We start from the raw sequence: 21,282 nt of genomic DNA on the forward strand, positions 1-21,282 counted from the left end.
TGTGTGTGTGTGTGTGTGTGTGTGTGTGTGTGTGTGTGTGTGTGTGTAGGAATATTTAGGGCTGTGGATATGTGTGTGCATATAGGAGTATGACGAGTTGTGTGTGTGTGTCCAGGCAAGTAGGGATGTATGTGCGGTAGGGGTGTCCAGGCAAGTAGGGATGTATGTGGGGTAGGGGTGTCCAGGCAAGTAGGGATGTATGTGGGGTAGGGGTGTCCAGGCAAGTAGGGATGTATGTGGGGTAGGGGTACGTAGGGATGCATCTGTAGGGCAAGGAGTATGTAGGGATGAGTTTCTATGAAGCTAGGGCTAGGTAGGGATATGTGTGCCAGGAAGGGATATATAAGGACACGTGTGTGGTGGGTGGGGATATGTAGGGATGTGTATAGTGGGGTAGGAGTATGTAAGGAAGAATTTCCATGAAGGTAGGGGTAAGTAAGGACACGTAGGGGGTATAAGTCTGTAGGGATGTGGAGGGGGAGGGGTACGAGGGAGTGTGCAGGGGGATAAGAGTATGTAGGGATGTGTGTTAGGGGTACATAGGGCTATGATATGTTGGGCCTCATTCTCAAATTTCTGAAACATGTGAAAAGAAAGAGAAGGAAGTTAATGATTTATTAAGGAGCAGTCTTGTATTTTTCCCTAGGGACCTTTTTCCAGCCTCAGTGAACCAAGAGCCCCACCCAGCTCCAAGCCCCGACCCAGCAGGGCCCCACCCAGAGCCCAAGCCTGCTGCAGCCTGACTGCAGAGCCCACCCTCCCTGGGAGCTGGGGGGATGAGGGAGGCGAGGGGTGGGAGTGGGGGGAGGGGCTGTACCCACCTTTCGCACTGTGTGCCTGTGTAACCAGGTTTGCAGAAGCACCTCATGTTTCCCCCATTCACAACACAGCCAGTGGCAAAACTTGAAGGAAGACAGAAAAAAGCCTCAGTAAAAACATAAATCGATATGCTTCCTGCTCATTATTTTTTTGCCACAAAGCACTGACTTGCGTTAAGTGGAAATAGACATCAAGAGTCTGGTTGCTTTTTATGTGAAGAAAACTGTGTCCATTAAGACTCGTATAGATAATGATGTACTATTTCAGCTCACATCGGGCGTATCTTGGTAGGTAAATAAGGACTGAAGGCATTATCTGGTTTTATTTTTGGCTTAGAGAAATACATTCCTTCACTTGAGACAAAGCAAGGTAACTCACTTTGGAAGAGATGATTAAACAGCATTTTTTCCAGGAATAACAAGGAAGGAATAAAACAAGTCTAGGCAGAAAAAAAGAACAGAGAGTTCTGATTCTTCAAAAAATTTTCCTCCTTGTTTGTTCTAGTTCCTTCATATTGGGCATATTATCTCCGAGAAAGAAAAAGGGCCAGGACAGAGGGACCAAGGTACAGAGCAGGCTTGCCCCTCTAGGTATTTCTGTGGGCACAATCATTGGTGATTTTTACATTTTTCAAATCAAGTTGTGGCATTCTGATTCTCTCTTTTCATCCTAAACTAGTGCATATTTGAGAAGCTTTCTTTTTTTTAAATTAAGTAAGCAGATCATGAAAAAACTGTTGCCTTGGGAAATGTCTATGAACATTACACTGAGTAAATCTGAGGGAAAATAACTCCATTTATCATTTGCTGATAAGAGAATTTTTATCTAGGAAGCTTCTCTTGGCCTAATAGATGGATAGAGTTATACCTCTAAAGGGACAGTTAGAAATTCGTCAACAGTACGAATATCGCTGGAGGGAAAATTAGTGTTTTCATTGATAAATGATAGTGTTTCATTGATAAATCTGAGGAACTGTGCGTTACTTCGACTTCATGAAAGCCAGCCTTCGTGATAACAATACGTTTTGCAACCAAAGATGAAAAGCTTTCCCCGAGCACCCCATGAAAATCTTGTTTCTAATCCCTCTGGCTTCTGTTCCAACAAGTCTAGGCAAGTATCAAGTGATAAATCCCTTTGCAAATAAAGCCACAGGACTGGGCAGGTTTAAGGAGTATCAAATACACAGAGAGCAAAGCAGGGTGCACATTTCAAATACACATCTTCAGAAAAGCCACAGCTGGGCAGTGACTTCTGGCAATGTTGCCAATTTGTCGGATACTGGCCTGATATTAATCAGCCTTGTGGTCTGCACTTGTTCCTGAGCCAGTGTGCTGCCCATACTCTTCAAGGTAGCTTCCTGACTTTCAAATCAACTCTTGCTTCGTTTAGTTACATGTTATATTTTGCTTGGACCCACCGCGAACGTGTCACAATGAGCAAGAATAGGACAAGGTACCAAGCCCAAAAAGAATATGAGTTACCATGAAATATAAGTGGCAGGCTGCAAGCTACGTAATGTATCTGCCGTGCTGGAGTCTGAATGACAACTCAGGTCACATCACTCTGTGGCTCAGGACTGGCCTGTGGCTTCCATCACACTGAGGATAAATCCGGTGTCTTACTAGAGCCTGCGAGGTCCTATGGGGTCTGAACCCTGGGTGCCTTGGCCCCCTTGCCTCCTGGCCCTCTCTCCCACACAGCGCTCCAGCCACCTCCTTACTCCACGAACACATCATCACAGGGGCTGTCTCCTGTCTTTTTCTTGCCTCAGATCCTCATTGCTGAGATACTGCCCAGTTTATTCCATTTCATTGTTCCCTGGTCCTTGCCCAGAGAACCCTCCTACTCCTCTGTAAAGAGTCTGCTCACTCGCTACCAATCACATAACCCTGTTATCAACTGCATAGCCCATCTCTATCTGAAATTATGCTTATTTATTTGTGAATTTACTTCCTGAGTGGGACAACCGCCTCCACCCACATTCTCCAGGTGAATCCTCATGAGATCAGAGACTTTGCCAGTCTTCTTTACTTTAGTTGCCCCAGCACCTAGAGAAGGCTAACTCCCAGCCCTGTATTGGGTGCTCAGTAAATAATGTTTAGCCATTGAATGAAGAGTGAAAGGAAAGAAGAAAAGGAAAAACGCACAAATGTACACTTGAAAAAACTGTTCTTGTTGGTTTTGCTTTTGTTTTGCATTTTTGTGTGTTCTTTTTAAAATATAACTGCTTTATTGAGCTATAATTCACATACCATGCCACTCGCCCATTTTGAGTGTACAATTTGATGGCGTTTAGTAGATTCACAGAGTTGTACAAACTGTCAGCATGATCAATTTTAGAACATTTTCATCACCCCAAAAAGAGATCCCACACCTTAACCACCAAACTACTTCCTGTCTCTACTGATCATTTTCAAGCTCCCATTAGTACCTGTTTGAATGAGGACACAGGCAGACACTACAGGACCCCTGGATGGCATTCCCATAGTGACCCTCTCTGCAGCGCTCACAGTGTTCTCCCGCAGTGTTGTGCTGGCAGTTCTTGGGACAGATGAACATACAATTAATAGCAGCCGATTACATTTATTATTATTAACATCATTATCACCTTCATTACTCACACAATTATAACTCAAATCCTCTGACTTGGTACGGTGATATCAGTCCATGAATGGTATATTTTTCCTGTCTATTCAATTATTGTTGGTGCTAAAAAAAAAATGTAAGTAAGTGCCCTTCCATCAGCTATTTGGTGCTTGCATCGGGAGGATGAAATGGAGGTAGACCAGCTGGATCCGAACTCAACGCCAATGTTTCATAGCTGTGCTGTCTTGGGCAAGAATCTTCACCTCTCTGAGCCTCCGTGTTTTTTACAAATCAGTTTTATAGATGTATGATTTACATACATCTATAAAATGATGGCAAAGGATGAAGGGCAAAGAATTCTAATTCTCTTAAGATGTATAGTTGAAATAATACCCATGTTCCAAGGTTGCTGGGAGCATTTTAAAAAGTATACTAGAGCCTCAGCAAAATGTAAACCCCCTTCCTCTCCCCCTAAGAATAGCTTCTATGGAAATTAACTTGATATTGCTTTGTAATTCACTTAATGGTGATATACTAAAGAGGAATATAGTTGCAGTAAGTTTTTAACATGTGGAATTTGTTAAAACAATGAAAAGCTGCACCCTATCTGAAGAAAGCCCTCAGTTTAATTCCAGTGTCTCAAACAAGCAAGATAAGTTTATCTACATTGTGTGTTTACATAAATCCAATTATTTTCATGTCAGAGTCAAAATCTGTTGGAAGTTGTTCAATAAAGCATTGAGATGAGACAACTTTTCAACTGAACAGTCCAATGGGACAAATCCTAGCAAATTGTATCAAATTTATTTTGTGGAATTTTTAGCCCTGTGTGACATTTCTTGGTTTTACTCTAGTGATAAATATCTAAATGAACAAAACTATCCAGGAAAACTCCCCTTACTATGGGCGTTCGAAAATGCGGAGATACTCTGTGTTAATTATATGGCCTGGAATAAGTATAATATTTTAAAAATTGCTCATAAATCTTACCTCTGTATGTAGAGATGGGGCTTGGTAGGAAACTTTAATGGATGTGAGTTTTCAATAATATCTGAAGCCAGGTTGCAAGAAACAACCCACACGTATATCCTAAGTGGGTGTGGTCCCGCTCAGAATGTGAAGCTGCCCTTTCTCATCATGTCATCAGTTTCTTTATCTTAAACAGATCCGTCTTTCACAAACCTTTGAATAACGGCCAATTACACAAGCCACTAAGATGTTAAGAGATCTTTTCATATCTTTTCTAGATATGAAATCGTGCTGTACACACAAGGGAGGCTGCTCACCGATTAACATGGGATCATCACCAGAAAGCTCATCCCCGCCCGGAATCCTTCCCTCTTTCCCCAAATGTCCCCACCATGGAGGTTTCTCCTATAGGCCTGGAGGCTAGGAACAAATCCACGCTGCAAGTGCAGATCCACAGAGGGGTCTCTCCTTCACCTTGTTCCACTGTCCTCATTTGCTCACAAAACAGTCATTCTTTTGAACCAATTATTTACCTCTCCACTTTAGTTTCCTTTCTTTTTAACTCTAAATGGCAATCTTAAGGAAGAATATAGCTGCTGAATAGATATATGTTAATCCTATATCTATTTAGTTCTGAGCTGACAACACTGGGACCCAGCAAGGACGTGGAGAAACAAGAATTGAGATGTGGCCATCTGTGACCTACCGGAAACGCCCTGAACCCTGGTCCTCCTCAGGACTGGGGAGATGACTGTAGAAAGGGGTGAGAACCTGTGTTGCTTGATAAGGTCCCATAAGAATGTCTGAAATAGGGTGCCTGGGTGGCTCAGTTGGTTAAGCAAGTGCCTTCAGTTCAGGTCATGATCCAGGAGTCCCAGGATCGAGTCCTGCATAGGGCTCCCTGCTGAGCAGGGAGTCTGCCTCTCTCTCCGACCCTCCCCTCTCTCATGCTCTATCTCATTCTCTCTCTCAAATAAATAAATAAATAAAATATTAAAAAAAAAGAATGCCTGAAATACCCCCACCCTCAGTTGAGAGCATCTACCCTGGAAGATGTCTTTCTCAGTCCTGCAAAATTGAGACATCTGCCTATCAAGTTTCCTTGTGGTTTACTGTGAATGAATGAATGGATGAATTAATGAATGAGTCTACATCCACTCCCACAGCATGTGCTCTCCTAGCTCCATCTGACACCAAACATCCATTGGGCATTTACTATGTGTCCACCCATGCTAAGTACCATGATGCAAAGATGGATCAGCACCCCGACCAGGGGGCAGACAAACCCTGCGAGTGGACACGTTCAATATAATGTGGAAAATATGATGACCAACGTGTGCCGGCACCTCATAAGAGCAAGAGGAACCTCCAGGAAGAGCTTCTGGAGGTGATGATGCCTCCTGCGTGGAGGAGAAAAGGAGAGGAATTGGCTGGGTAGAGAAGGGAGGGGAGGGCCCACCAGACATGGGGAACAGTGTGCACAGCAGCTCAGTCTTGCAGGAGCCTAGCAGTGTATGTAGGCAACGTGAAGCAACTGTTATCCTGGAGGGTGAAGGGCAAAGCGGGGCTGGATGCAGCTGGATGCAGCCCGCACCGGGGAGTGTGGACATCTGGCCGTGAGCCTCAGGGGAGCCCTGTGTCGGCTGTGAGCCTCAGATAAGTCATGCTGTGGGCTCAAGGGGCAGGGAGTAAAAAATGAAGGAAAACCAAAGGCAGAGGAAGGGACACGGGAACAGAGAAGTAGATGAGGGGTGACAGAGACAGTGGAAGGTGAAGGGAGTAGGGGAGAGGTGGAGATATGGGGAGAAAGCTGGCAAGGAGAAGAGGGAGAGGCAGGGCCTCGGCGAAGAGAAGAGGCCTGTCCCTGCAGGTCCTCAGGGCCGACAGCGCCCACGCAGCACATGACCTGCTGCTCCTGGACGCACACAGCTTTGCTGGCAAGGACCCAGGCGACTTTCTTTCCAACTTCAAAGTTTGTTCTTGAAACAACATGGAGATTTGTGCATGTGTGAAGGTCCCAGATTTCAGAAATTGACTTTGGACGTTGAGCAGTGAAGGCCAGTCTGCAGAGGACCCAGCCCACTCGATGGTGACAAGTACTTGGTCTCGTCATTCCTGTTCTTTGAGAATGAGGGCTGCATCCTTGGCTCCCATGCAGTGGGCACCTCCCCCCCACCACCCATCACGAGAGTAATGGCAGCACTCAGGGCCTGCCGCTGAGCTGAGCAGTTAAGTGAGTGCAGGCAGGGGCTCCGTGCCTGTGTGTGTGTGTGTGTGTGTGTGTGTGTTGTGTGTGTGCACATGCACAGACACATTCCCCACTGGACAGCAGGCCTCTGAGAGTGGGGATTATGTCGAATGGTTTTTAACCACAGCATTTAGCTCAGTACCTCCCACAACAGCAAATGCTCAGTAAGGGTTTCCTGAATGAATTCTTTCTAGAGGCCATATGGCCATTAGGGACAAGTAAAGACAGAGCTACAAAGAAAGGAAATGGGAAAGAAAATCTTCCTGTTTGATTAAAACAGATGAATTATGACTCACCAGTGATCCTTTCACTGGGTGAATGGACTGCAGAGAATGCCTACTTTGTTCTTTGGCAGCTTTTGTAAAATGGACTCGACATCTAACAATAGGTCGGTGACAAGATAAATATGTATTTTAAATGAAAGCATCTACCTGTGTTACACACAACATACAGTACGAAGCATAAACTATTATATAAGAATACTTATGAGCTGAAAAATCGTCTTTCCCAATGTCTTTTACTCCTTTTGAATTTACAAGGCTCAAGTCCTACAGAATATTCTATCAGGCTCTGTACAACAATGTTCTGTCCTGGCCTGTCCCATCTTGCAGAGGAAACAGTTCCCTGGGACATGCTGAACTTGGCTTAATACAGTCTAGGAACTCAAAGAGTTGAAACACACTCTCGATGCATTACACAATGCACAGGAAATCTGTGCCAGAAGAATGTATTTCCAAATAGCACCGCATAAGTAGGGGCTTGTGTTTCTGGGGGTTACTGAGGCTCTCTCCTTTTCTCTGTCACTGTCCATTCTCCTTCAAGGTAGGGAGGCCCTGGTTCCCAGGGATGAAAGAGAGGAAGGCAGAATAAAAAATGTCCAAAAAGGATACAAAAGAAAAGTTTCCTGAAAATCTAATTTTCTATGGGAAATATTTTTTTAAATATTGTTAAAGAAGATTGTTTTCCAGGGGATAAGCCATAGACAGCAAGGACTCACTTCAGCTGTCTTCCTATATAAGCCCACTTTGTCTCAGTAGCCATGGAAGATTGGTGTTTGAGTGATTGAGAACACCCCTTAAGTCTTTCTTAGCATCTTCTCCCCCATTACTTGCTTAAGTCTATGGCTCATCTAACAGCTACAATGCTCCCCTCCTGCAACTTCCTGCCACTCCAACAAAATGGGGGCCCAAAGTGGTGATTCTGATTTGCCTATCTTCCAGCAAGAATTAAGTCCCAGGATGCACCCATTAGCAATATTCAATGAAGCAGAGATTTAGCAGCTAATGTGTAATTTCATTGTTCACAGACAGAACTTCTCCAATGGCACATGTTAAAATGGAGGAAAAAGAAGAATGTAAAATATTTCAGCCTGATCATCACACTGGAGCCTCCTACGTTTACATGGCAACCTCTATTTAGGGTTTGGTTGGAAATGTGACATTTGATGTCTCAGGACCCAGGGGAGAGGGGGCGGGCAGGGGGAGGGGCAGAGACACAGACAGATTGCCTGCTGGCAGCACTAGAGTATCAATTTACTCACGATACATATTCCCGAGCCATCCTGACATCGACTGGAGTGTCCGTTACAATTGCAGGGAACACATCGTCCGGTATACGGGCCTTTGTTATCGCGATAGTGCCCAGGACTACAACCCTATTTTTCAAACAAAGCATTTAGTCAATATAAAGAAAGAATTATTATCCAAAGCATGTGACAATTCTGACTGTCAAGCATTCGCTTGTTCAATCTTTTCTCCTTTAGTTGGTATGTGGATTTCTACTTTCAAACACTAGCCAGTCCACTGGCTCTTTTTTGTCAGGTTCTACCTTGTTTCCACACCACGGCAGGAATGTGTGCTTGTGCCAGAGCAGTAGATGTGTGGGGGGACATCAGAGAAAGGGGAGGAGTGGAAATGGCTTCCTCTCCTTCAACTGATTTAGGGCGAGTGGAGGGCTGGATATCAGTCTTTAGTGGGGAGGGTCTCTAGGCAAATCCCCTCAAGTTCTCTTTGGGTTGGGTAGGCATTTCATCTCCCAGGGTCGGTTTGGACTGGAGGGGGAGGCGGTATGGAAAGAAGGAGGACTAAAGAGTCTTCACTGGGATCGATGTAATAACGGCAGAAGCAGAGGAATCATGTCACGGCCACTCACTGGTCTATGGACAACAGGGAACCCCGGGGAGGGGAACATGCTTGCATTCTCTACAGAACCCTGCAGGGGTGTTCGGTTCCGCTGGGACACCCAGAGACCCAGCTGGAGGGACTCTCACTGGGCGTGGTCTTCTCTAGTTCAATACTGCTTTGATTATTTCTATCTCTAGCACATTGTCTCTTTCCAGTATGAGCAATTATTTTTCATATGGATGAAAGGAATTACAGTTTTCTTTTGATGAACTGATATTTAAAAAAAAAGAGTCTAGTTAAGAATGCTGCCCAAAAGAAAAAGAAACAATTCTTCCAACACCAGCCATTAAAAATTATTTAGATATTTTTCTGTATTTAAAGAGAATCAGACATTTTGCTTATTTTGGCAGAGTGCATCAGTGCACTGATCAACACCAAATGCTGCCCCCAGTTTCTTTAACTGACCTCCTCACATGCCCTATCTAAAATATCCAGAAAAAAATAATATTTCAAGATAAAAAATCATCTTTTATTTAATCCTCTTTAAACGGTACTATGTCTGTAAGACTCTGAAGCTAAAATCAAGGGAAATTTTTTAAATGAACAGTCCATTGTAATTTATTCAAAGGCTCTACCTGATCACATGGGAAAGAAGAAGCAGCCAACCTGAGAGGGCTGGAGAGAGAAGCCTCGTGTACTCCCCAGAGTAGAATATCCCAGTTTCTGATTGGAGCTTCTCCCCAAATTACCAATTACTACATATTGTACACAATAACAAGATTATCATTTCCACTATATTTTTCCTTTCAGCTATTAGAAGCCATGTTTAGGCAAAAGAAGCTATTGCAAAAAATGAGATTGCTTTATGTGTTATATGAATAGGCTTGTCTACAGGAGAATCAAAGTATGAAAGGAATGTTCTTTAATTGAAAACATGACTGAGAGATACGTTCGAACAAAATTCAGCCACTGGTGGTGATATCTACAAGCAAATACTCTCTACTTCTAAGAGGTACTACTAAGTACCTCTTAATTACCACCATATATCATGTTACATGCTTATGAAACAATCATATTTGGTAAAGGACAAATTACCCAAATAAATATATGTGGTTCATTTATGACAACGTGCCTGAGTAAAAAGCCTCAATTAAACATGCTTTGGAGGGAAGATAGTCCATCCTGATTAAAATGAAACCACCCACCCTAATTTGCTTTTGATTAGAAACAGAAAAAGTCCCCTGCAAGAGTTATGTACCTATCATGTGACTCTTAGGTAGAACGTTTGTCAGTTACTGAAATATAATCATTCTCTCACCTCTGTAAAGCACACAGATTGTACTGAAGACTTACCCTACATGAAAAGGGATGTATCCTAGTATACAATTTCAGTAAAGTGGTTTAGCAACTAACCATTTTTTTAAGTGACAATTTTTCAGGATAACTTTTCCAATAAACTTTTGTAGTACAAATGAGAAAATTATGTCCCTATCAGATTTTCAGGGCTATTTCAGGAGCCATAGGATCTATTTCTCTGAGTATATATGTAAATATCCAGAAAGTTGAGAGACAGAGAGAGAGAGCGAGAGAGATCGAGTGCACAGAATTTATGAGTGTTTAATGCCTGGCAAATTGAAGCATGTCTTGTTAGGTGTTCCACAAACTTGATCTCATCACTTTTCTTAAACACGGATTTCACTGATTCCCGTTGTTTACTCTATAGGTAAATTTTCTTCTAAGCAGAATTTGGAGGTCTACTGGGGCTTGGATTACTCTCCAAAGGGCACAAAGTTTCATAGTGTACTAACATCCCACAAACATTCAAACTCTGGCCTGTCTGGGCATTTCTAGGTGGGCTGATGTTTATAGGGTTTGTGGTTAACAGCTCAGGAGAGCAATCTGTCAGACACCTTAATAAACCCTGCCAGTCAACGGGACACGGAGGCTCCGGGCCCCTCCCCCAGCCCACCCATAACTCATTCATCCGCTTAACTTCCAAATGTCACAAAGCTCGGAACCCTTCCCCATCCCAAACCAGAACGTAAAAGGGATGTTACCTGGCTGGGTTTAAAGTCCACATAAGTTGCTTGCAGATGGCTTTGACCGGGAAGCTGAAGAAACGCTAACTTCTGCTGCTGTGAATTATATCCCAGACACTGCCCCAGGGCTGCCCCCAAGATCCACAGCCATCCGGCGCTCCTGGCTGACCACCTCACTGCTGGGGGCATCCTGGTCCCTGGGCGTCCTGCTGGCTGCGCGCAAACCTCTGCCTCTTCCTCTTATACCTGCCCTTCCTGCTCGGTGCCCAGGCCCGCCTGACTCAGGTGAGGCAGGCCGTCTGCGGCAGGAGGCCCCACCTGTAAACTTCACCCATGAGTCAGCCTGTGAGAGAGCACACATAACAGTCCCACAGGGAAGCATGCCGCTCTGTAATTCCTGCGAGGTGGGGCAGGCATCACCCTTCTACCCACCTTACCCCACAGACGGCACTAGCCGATTAGAGCCGCTGTAAATCACAGGCTGAGTCATGCGCAAAGAACACGCCCTGGGCAGGAGGCTGGTAATGGAGAGCTTCCACTCCTTCCCTGGGGCTAGGATTTTATTTAGGCAGGCTGGAAAAGAGATAGAAGGAAGGGGGAAAGAAGAAGGAAGGCACCTGTGGACTAAAGGTTACAAGACGGGAGTCTCTAGAAAACCAGAACAGGTCATCTATGTGCAGGTTAAAAAAGGAACTTGCACGCAGATCCCCTGGGGGCTTCCTGCTACGGAGGGATTAGGAGAGAAAGGGAAGGATGTTGCTGAGTGTACACACACCAGGTGTAGGGAATACACTGAGTGACAATGTTTGCTATTTCCTAATAACCGCACTAAACATTGTGCTTTCTTTCCCTCCCGTTAGGAAGAGAACATACTTACAGCTTGAGACATGAAACGGTTTCATTTTATGGCACATTTTAATCATCTGAGGCCAAGTCAGCCTGGCTGAGCCTCACATGAAGGTCTGCTGGGAGCTAGGCAATTGGGCCGCAACTTCCCCTGGAAGGATCAGGACAATCTCTGGGCTCTGAGTCTAGCAGCGGCAGGTGTCAGAGGGACCCTCCATTCGAGAACAGCCTGAGAACCCCAGGTCACCTAATGGGAAGGCAGTGGCTCAAATCCTGGGATGCCCACTGGCAGGCTCCTTCCTGCTTCCTGGAAAGTCCCGATTTCAACAACCCCCAGAACCCATCATCAGGTGCCTGAGGCTTTCCTGCGGAATTTGAGATGTTTGTCATTTCTTTTTCCTCTGTAAGACCTGGAGGTGGTCCAGGGACGATAGAGGCTAGAGCCCAGTAGACACCGGTCCGGCGGGCAGAGTGTTGCAGACCATCCGGCAGTGCCGAGTGCCACACGAGCCCCAGGGCATATTTTACAGGCGAGGAGAACTTCCTACCTGGCATGAGTCACCAGTGTAGTCAGGGGGGCAGGCACACATCTCGACGTTATGTGATCTGCGTCCACTTCCTGCGTCAGAGGCCTCCTCCAGCCCCACCCCGCTCAGAGAGAGCCGCTGGGTCTCAGTGAAGTAGAGGCCTCGGAGGCGCACATCTTCCAGTCTAGACAGTACCATCATCAGCTCTTCCCGGGACACCGGGGCACCGCTGCTGGCGTGTCGGAAGTTTCCCTACATGTGAAAACAGAGAGGCACGGTTTCCCTTCGGCAAGCTCACTTCTGGGGGTTTCAGAGAGGCAGACACCCAGCACAAGTCAAAGGAAAGACATTTACAATGCATATGGAAGAACAGAACAGAACAGAATAGAATAGAGTAAGAAGATAGTGGATTTGTATTCAGAAGTCAGGTGTCCCGGGTTATTCCCAAGAAGAGAGTGCCACATGAAAGGGGAAAAATGAAGTCAGGAAATAAGGAACAGTAAAATGAAATGAGATTTCCCAGTGTTATACTTATTTTAAAATGTACTTTCGTGGGTGCAAGCACACACTAAGTGAGAATGATATGGGAGAGAGGCACATGGAAACCCACTGGGTCATGCAGTTAGATCATCCATTAAATGTAAATAACTGGGACAGAAAGCACAATCTTTTCTTGCACATACACATTTATATTATTTTATTTTACTTTTACAGTAGTAAAAAAACACATAATGTAATATTTACAATCTCAACCATTTTTAAGTGTACAGTATAATAGTGTTAATTTTATTCACATTGTTGTGCAACAGATGTCTAGAACTTTATCACCTGGCAAAACAGAAACTCTGTACCTATTAAGCAATAACTCCCATTTCCCGCCCCCCCCCCCCATTCCTGGCAACCACCATTCTACTTTCTGATTTTAAGAATTTGACTACTTTAAATACCTCATATAAGTGGAATCATGCAGTATTTGTCTTTTTGTGACTGGCTTATTTCGCTTAGCATAATGTCATCACATTATTCTCCAGCATCTACCTAACTAGAACTGTCATATTCTAGCAAGTGACAGGATGATAGAATATTCCAATATATGTGTATATCATATTTGCTTTATTCATTAATAGACATTTCAGTTGTTTCCACCTCTGATCTACTGTGAACAGTGCTGCAATGAATATGGGTATGCAAATAGCTCTTCAAAACCCTGTTTTCAATTCTTTTGGATATATACCCAGAAGCGGGATTCTTGGACCATATAGTCATTCTATCTTTAAATTTTTGAGGAGCCTCAATACTGTTTTCCACAGTGGTTACACTGTCTTATAGTCTCACCAACAGTACACAGATGTTCCAATTTCTGCACATCCTCCCTAACACCTGTTATTCTGTCTTTTTATTTTTATTTTTTTTAAGATTTTATTTATTTATTTGACAGAGAGAGACACAGCAAGAGAGGGAACACAAGCAGGGGGAGTGGGAGAGGGAGAAGCAGGCCTCCCTTGGAGCAGGGAGCCCGATGTGGGGCTCGATCCCAGGACCCTGAGATGATGACCTGAGCCGGAGGCAGACGCTTAACGACTGAGCCACCCAGGCGCCTCTGTTTTTTATTTTTTTAATAGTAGCCATTTCAATGACTATAAGGTAGTATCTCATTGTGGTTTTAATTTGCATTTCTCTTATGATTAGTGATGTTGAGATCTTTTCATATATAACTTTATATTCTGCTGCCTCCTTTAAACTTGGTTTCCACATCTCTTAAATGAGCATAGTAACACCTAATCTCTCAGAACTATGATGAATATTAAAGCAAATTAAATAATATAATGTATATAAAGTGTTCAGCACAGTGCCTAGCACATAGTCACCATTCAATAAATGGTAACTACTGTTATTTACATATAAATATGATAGTAATATGATTTTAGTTTAAATTTTTAACAGCTTGAGGTATGATTTACATACAGTAATAGTCCCTTATTTTAAGTATACAATTTTTAGTAAATTTATAGAAGTATACAACCATCACCACAATATAGTTTTACATTTTCATCCCCCAGAAAAAGAACCTTTGTGCCCATTTGTATTTACTACCTAGTCCCACTCAGAGCCCCAGGCAACCACTAATCTATATTCTGCCTTTATAGATTTGCCCATGCTGGGCCATTTATGTAAATATGAACCGGATTTCAATAGTCCACAAAAACTTTGCTTCTATTCACTTCATTTCCTCCCCCTCTCTATTGTGCTATTATTGTCATATACATCACGTCTTTATAAATTGTATGCTGATCCACACAGAACAATAATTATTGCTTTAAGCCGTTACCTTTTAAATCAGAAGAAAAAAAAGTTACAAACAAAAGATATATTTTTACTACCTTTTATATTTACTTATATAGTTACCTTTACTAGCACTCTTCATTTCTAATATGTATTGAAGCTATTGTCTATAGTGTCTTTTCATTTCAGTCTAAAAGATTCCCATTATTATTTCTTACAAGAAGGGTTGGTTAGCACTGAATTCTCTTGGTTTTGTTTATAATGTAATGTTTTCCTTTCTCCTCCATTTTGGAAGGACATTCTGCTGTTTATGTAATTCTTTGTTGACAGTGTGTTTCTTTCAGCACATTGAATGCCACCCCATTGTCTTCCAATTTCCATGGTTTCCGGTGAATAGTCAGATGTCAACCTTATTGAGAACCCTTGGATGTGAAGTGCTTCTCTCCCACTGCTTTTAAGATTCTTTGTCTTTGTCTTTCAGAATCTTTACTATTGATGTTTCTGTGTGTGGATCTCTCGCATTTATCCTAGTTGGAGATGGTTGAGCTTGGATGTGTAGATTAATGATTTTCATCAAATCTGAGAAGTTTTCAGCCATTATTTCTTCAAATATTGTTTCTCTCTCTTTCTCTCCTCTCCTTCTGTTACTCCAATTATGCATATGTTGTACAGTTGATTGAGCCTCACACGTCTTTGAGGGTCTTTGTTTTCCTTCATTCTTTGTACTTTCTGTTCTTCAGACTGGATAATCTCAGTTGATCTTCAAATTTGCTGCTCCTTTCTTTTGCCTGCTCAACTCTGTTGTTGAGCCCTTGTCTTAGCTCTGGCTGCCATAAGAAAGTACTATAGACTCAATGGCTTAAATAAGAGAAATATATTTTCTCACAGTTCTGGAGGCTAGAAATCCCAGATCAAGATGCCAGCCAGTTTGGTCCCTGGTGAGAACTCTCTTGCTAGCTCACAGATGCTTGCCTTCTCACTGGGACCTTAGTTGGTGGACAGAGAGAGTTTTCTGGGATCTCTTATAAGGACATTAATTCTATCAGATCACATCTCTACCCTCATGATCTTATTTAACCTTAATTACTTCTTTGTTCCAAATACACTCAAACTAGAGATCAGGGCTTCAACACATAATTTTGGAGAGGACACAATTCAGTCCATAGCAGCTCTTCTAGTGAATTCTTCATTTCGGTTATTGTAATTTTCAACCCCAAAATTTCTATTTGGTTCTTTTTAATAATTTCTATTTCATTATTGGTATTTTCTATTTGGTGAGATATTATTCTCATATTTTCCTTAAGTTCTTTAGACATGGTGTTCTTTAGTTCTTTGATGTATGTTGATTTAAAGTCTTTGTGTAGTAAGTCCAATGTCTGGGCTTCCTCAGGGACAGTTATATTTATTGCCTTTCTCCCCTGTGTATGGACCAGGCTCTCCTGTTTCTTTTTCAAGTCTCAAAAAAATTTTTATTGTTTGTTTGTTTATTTATTTATTTATGACAACTGGACATTTAACATAATGTAATGTGGCAATTCAGGAAATCATATTTCTTCCCCTCCCCAGAATTTGTTGCTGTAACTGTTTACTGTTGTTGTTTGTGTCTTTGTTTAATGACTTTTCTGAACTAATTCTGTAAAATCTGTATTCTTTGTCATGTATGGCCACTAAAGTCTCTGCTTGGTTAGCTTAGTGGTCAGCTAGTGACTGGACAGAGATTTCTTTAAATGCCTAAAACCAAAGTCTCCTAGTCATTGCAAAAGTGTTCTGTGGGAATGTTGAGGGACCCCTCAACACTCAGCCAGGCAGCTAACAACTCTACTTTAGCCTTCACTTCCTGCTTGCTCAGAGCCTCAAGGTGAGTCAGAGGTGAAGGCTTAGGGTCTTGTCAGGTGAGTCAGAGGTATATGGCCTTCTACCTTTCCACGATTGTGTTGGAGCTTTTCAAAGCCCCTAGATGTATACCTCATTCCCAGATTTTTATTTTAAGCTTTGTGATTAGCCTATTATTAGCCCCGACTATTATCTGTCACCTCAGCCAGCTATGAAGTTAAGCAACTACCTCTAAAGGTTTTCAGTGACACCCCTAGGGAAAAGGCTTTTAATTTTGGGGAAGCTCCAAGTCAGGTCAAACAAAGGCAGTCTTGGAAGTAGCATCTTCCAGAAAACCTCCAGGCAGGTCAACTCATGACAGTTCTCTGGGAGTGAGGCTTTGCATAAGTTCCAGTACCATTCTGTCTCCCTTGGTGGCCACTGGGCTACTGGCTTTCACCTTGCTGGTGGGCTATTGCTTTTTAAGGCTACTGTGGAGGTATGGGTGAGGAATGGGAACAGAGTAAGCCGACGGCCACAGGGCCTGAGCTTCTTACCAAGATTCAGCCAGTTTTCTTGATTAAACACTTTTCAGATTGCTGCAAGCCTATGGTCAATTTCCAGAGTTCTAAACAGTCGATTCTGACCATTTTTGCCAGTTTTCTCATTGCTTTAATGAAAGAGAATTTCTGGGGGTTCCTACCCCACCATTTCTGCTGGCATGGCTACTCTCATATAAATAGAATCACACACTATGTGGTCTATGTCTTGCTTCTTTCACTTAGTATGTTGCTTTGGGGGTTCATCCATGTTGTCCTAGGTATCAATACTTTGTTTCATTTATCGCCAAATAGGCTGTATGGATGGTCCATCCATTGTATGGATGGACCTGTGCAGAAATGTTAAAATAGGTCTACAAGTTCAAAGTACTTGAAAAGTATCACCTTGAGGTATTGGACATATTTAATAATACAAACGGAATACTATTTTAAAGAAGTTCTCATAACCAAGTAAATGTAATATAACGTTTTATGATTTGATAAGCTTTCCTTTATTTATCTATGTTAATCCTACTTCTTTTGGTGTTAGACGTTTCTGTGGCTTTTCTATCCGTTCATCCCAAGCATTTCTTGGCCACTGAGGAAGGCATGAGGATGAGAGAGAGGAACATAATAGCATTTACAAGCTCACAGGGTTTATAAGACAAGGATAATTACCTCTAAGACAGGGGAGGGGAGACTACGTTAAGTGCCATACAGATAATATAAACAAAGCCCTGTGAGGATGAAACTCTGTATATTTTATATAATTTATATTTTAAATTTATATATATGAATTATATGTATATAAATATAATTAACATTTTAAATTAATAAAATAAGTAAAAAATCATAATTGCTTGAAAGAACTAAGGCGTAGAACAAAAGAGGATCATCAAGAACGATTTTATGTACATTTTTCCTTTACCTCCACCACCTGCACACGCACATGAAACAGCCGGTCTGGTCGTGGGTTACTTGGTTCCTCATAGATGATGGACATGTGCTGACCCTGTGTAAAGAAAAACATCAATGCCATGGTTGAGGTATTTTGAGCTTTATAACTGATAAGAACAAATTTCTATGGATCTGCATTATATGGAATGCCTGATTCTAATAAATAGTGAAATGAACAGACTGGCAAAAGGATTAGTGAATGGAAACAGAAAAATAATACCTAATACAGTGCATGTTCACAAATAGGAAAATCCCCTTGACTGAAAGTGGCCAAAAAGATGGATGATGATGATTTACAAAAACCATGCTTGGCAGTCAATGTATGAGGTGCATTCCATTACAGCTGATAGAACCACACTTTGGTAGCAAGAAACTGCTTCGGTGGCTGAGTTTGTGAGGAGGGTGGGGTGGGAGGAAGCGCTGTGTAGACAGGGAGCCACAAAGAGGCCACGTGCAAGAGGGAGAGCCCTGCAGCCCACTCCCTGTGGGATCCAGCCTTGCTCACTCTCAGCCTCTGAACTCCCCTTCTCCATAGCAGGGGGTCTTTAGGGATTCCTAACAGGGCATAATGGGAAGGTCAGCCCACACCATCAGCACCTCCACCCCAAACCCACACAAAAAAACCCTGGCTTTTCTGTTGTAGCCCCAAACCCAAAAGGGTTCCATACACTAGTGCTGGTGTTTCAGAAAGAAGACCATTATCTGCCATCACAAATCACTGAAAACCTTCATTTAAGAAACATGCCCCATAGGCTTTTAATTACAGTGGTTTAGAACACAGCAGCAGAGTGAATGTTTCATGAGCCTATATTATTTTCCATGTTCAGAGTTAAAATTAAGGAGAAATTCTGGTCATTGCTTTTCCATGAATTCCAACTGTTTGTGTAATAAACTCTTTGGCAATAAATATACTGGTATACTAATGGCCGGAGCTTGAGATATTCTGAGAAAAATAGGAAACTGAAATACACCACTGCCAGGATGGTATCTTTATGGTGGAGCTATCTTTCCTCTAAAATCTCTGGTGCTTCATTTTCAAGATGTTTTACGAAGGTCCCTTGTAGTTTTTAAAACAACAGTTCAACAAATTTGGGTGCCAGTAACAACAAAACACAACACAGCAGTGCCTAAACATGAAAATCTACCAGAATGCAAGGCTCTCAGCTGTGACAAGATGTGTGAGACTTGCTAGTCCCTATCCTACGGTGAAGGACACACAAACAGGAACGTTCAGGAAGCTGTAATTGCACTGCATTAACCACAGCACTTAAGCCAGAGACAGAATCAAGTTCAGGCTCGGGCACCTCAACCTGTGTTCAAGACACTGGGCTCTGGACTGTTGGAGATTCAAAGCAGAATATGACATGGACACGGAATGTGACAAGGAATTTTCTAGATTGCAGTTCTAGATTGTGTGGCTGGTACATAGTGTATAGATGTCACTTCTCTTCTCAAAAAACCAAAGTGGCTCCCTGCTGTCTACATGAACTCAAATTCCTTAGCATAGCATTAGACATCCTCTTTTGTACCCTTCCAGGCTTGTTTTCTATGACTCGGGAATCAGTGACCCCCGAGTCATAGTCACAGCCAAGTTGGACAGGTCACCCCTTGGGCACTGCCCCTCTGCCGTGGTTTATCTTCTTCTTTGCCCCTGGGAGGGCGCTTCTCCTGTCATGCCCATGCTGAAAGGTCTGGCTCAAGATTAACCCTTTCCACGAAGCCTTCTGAGGGTTTCTCAACTACATAAGACTGCACTTGGACCCCAGCTCCAACAGAGCCTTGGCTGAACCGCACCTCAAATACATACTGTTCAGTGGATCATAGCTATATGCATATTTCTTCCATCACCTCTCTTAGCTCACACTTTAGTGAAGAACAGGGATCACCTGTCCTTTATGAGCCCAGCAATGTGGCCTTGCCAACAGGAGGTCTCAAAAACACTGGTGAGACTAAATTGAAAGATAGAGACATTACATGAAGCAATAACTCAGGAGAAGCAAGCATGAGATATAGGTATGCTCTTTGGGAAGGGGAGACAAGAGAAACCATGGAGGCTGGATGGGCAGGGGAAGCAGAATCTTGAGGAGGGGTTTACCTGCTCTCAGCGTCCCTTTCAATTTCTACAAAATATTGGAAATGACTTAATCCAATCTTTTTATAGGCCATTTAACAAAATGTCCTAAAGTTGGATCAGCAACCAACTACCACTGCCCCTTCCAGCCCCTTCCAGGCACTCAGGCTGCGTTCCGACACCTACAACAAGCTGCACATCCGGCATCTTCTCCAGAAGAACCATGTCCCCAGGCAGGCCAAAGGACTTGATTTGGTAGGTGAGGTAGCCACCATATGAAGAAACCTAAAATTGAAATTACAGGATCAGAGCACAAGCATTAGAAGAGCCTATGGCAACATCAACCCGCATAAAAAGCACACAGGCACGTAAGATCTGGAAAGATATCATCAACCTGTTCGTAGTCATCTTGGGAGCAGGAATTGAAGATGGTACTTTAACTTTCTACTTTGTACCATTTTATATTATTTAAAATGTTTCGCGTGAACATGATGGTTTTACAAGCAAGAAGATGCTTCTCTTAAAAAGAAAAAAAACTAGTCACACAGAAAGAAGTAAGATCCTCCTATTCTCGATGACTACTAAACCAGTGTTCGTTTAACCTACAGCTATCCTAAGAAATCTAGGTCATTTGTTTCTTATTTCACTGAGAGAATTGGTTAATATCTATCCGTTACAAAATGAACCTCTAGAAATAAATTTTTTTAAAAAACTTCCCCTGAGAGCAGATGGTGTTTCCTACGTGATCATACGTAAGCCATATCCGACTGCTCCAGCAGGTATGGGACCCTTTCTCAATGCCACCTTCGTGGCATGATCATGGTGGAGGCCTAAGGTTATAGTTTTGTGACAGCTACTTCACCTCCGGTCCTGACCCTTCCCACCCTCAAGGTAAAAACCAGTCAAGAGAAGCGTAATTGAGAGATGGAGGCAATATCACCTCAGGGTGGGGCAGGACAGAATGCCCTTCTTGAAAAACACAAATAACTTGGAGCAGGGCAAAGGAAGTAGCATTTCTGGGCCCCCAATTTACTGAAGTCCCCTAGAAACTGCAACCTGACAAAGTCGCAGTTATGATCTTAGAGTCTGGAAGTATTCCAGGATAACATCTTAAATCATCCTATGGAGATTAAATATTGCCTTTCTGATGGGCTAAGGTGGTTTTTAAAATATGTCCGTAAATTCTTTGATACCCTTGCCTTCAAGAGGTGGAGCTTCATTCTCCTCCTCGAGTATGGACCGGACTTAGTGACTGGCTTCTAATGAATAGAATATGGCAGAAGTGAGGGTATGTTATTTCTGAAATTAGGTCATAAAAAGACTGTGGTTTCTATTTTGAGTTTCTTTCTTTTTTTTTAAGATTTTATTTATTTATTTGAGAGAGAGAGAGAGACAGCAAGAGAGAGAGAGAGCACAAGCAGGGGGAGTGGGAGAGGGAGAAGCCAACTCTCCACCGAGCAGGG

At 42.8% G+C, this 21,282-nt stretch overlaps 1 protein-coding gene across 1 annotated transcript in view; it reads right to left on the reverse strand.

Moving 5' to 3' along the window:
* Positions 1-21,282, reverse strand: part of LAMA3 (laminin subunit alpha 3) — a 263,227-nt gene that overhangs the window by 64,958 nt on the left and 176,987 nt on the right. Inside the window, exons 33-38 of the mRNA XM_073897993.1 lie at positions 20,006-20,104; positions 17,720-17,803; positions 12,179-12,409; positions 8,163-8,276; positions 3,251-3,360; positions 822-902 (exon numbers count right to left, since the gene is read on the reverse strand). Of these exons, the coding sequence (XP_073754094.1) occupies positions 822-902; positions 3,251-3,360; positions 8,163-8,276; positions 12,179-12,409; positions 17,720-17,803; positions 20,006-20,104 (719 nt within the window). The remainder of the gene's footprint in view (positions 1-821; positions 903-3,250; positions 3,361-8,162; positions 8,277-12,178; positions 12,410-17,719; positions 17,804-20,005; positions 20,105-21,282) is intronic.

The sequence above is a fragment of the Callorhinus ursinus genome, unplaced genomic scaffold (assembly GCF_003265705.2).
Source record: "Callorhinus ursinus isolate GAN/ISIS: 27379988/994484 unplaced genomic scaffold, GSC_fseal_2.0 scaffold11, whole genome shotgun sequence".
Lineage (NCBI taxonomy): Eukaryota > Metazoa > Chordata > Mammalia > Carnivora > Otariidae > Callorhinus > Callorhinus ursinus.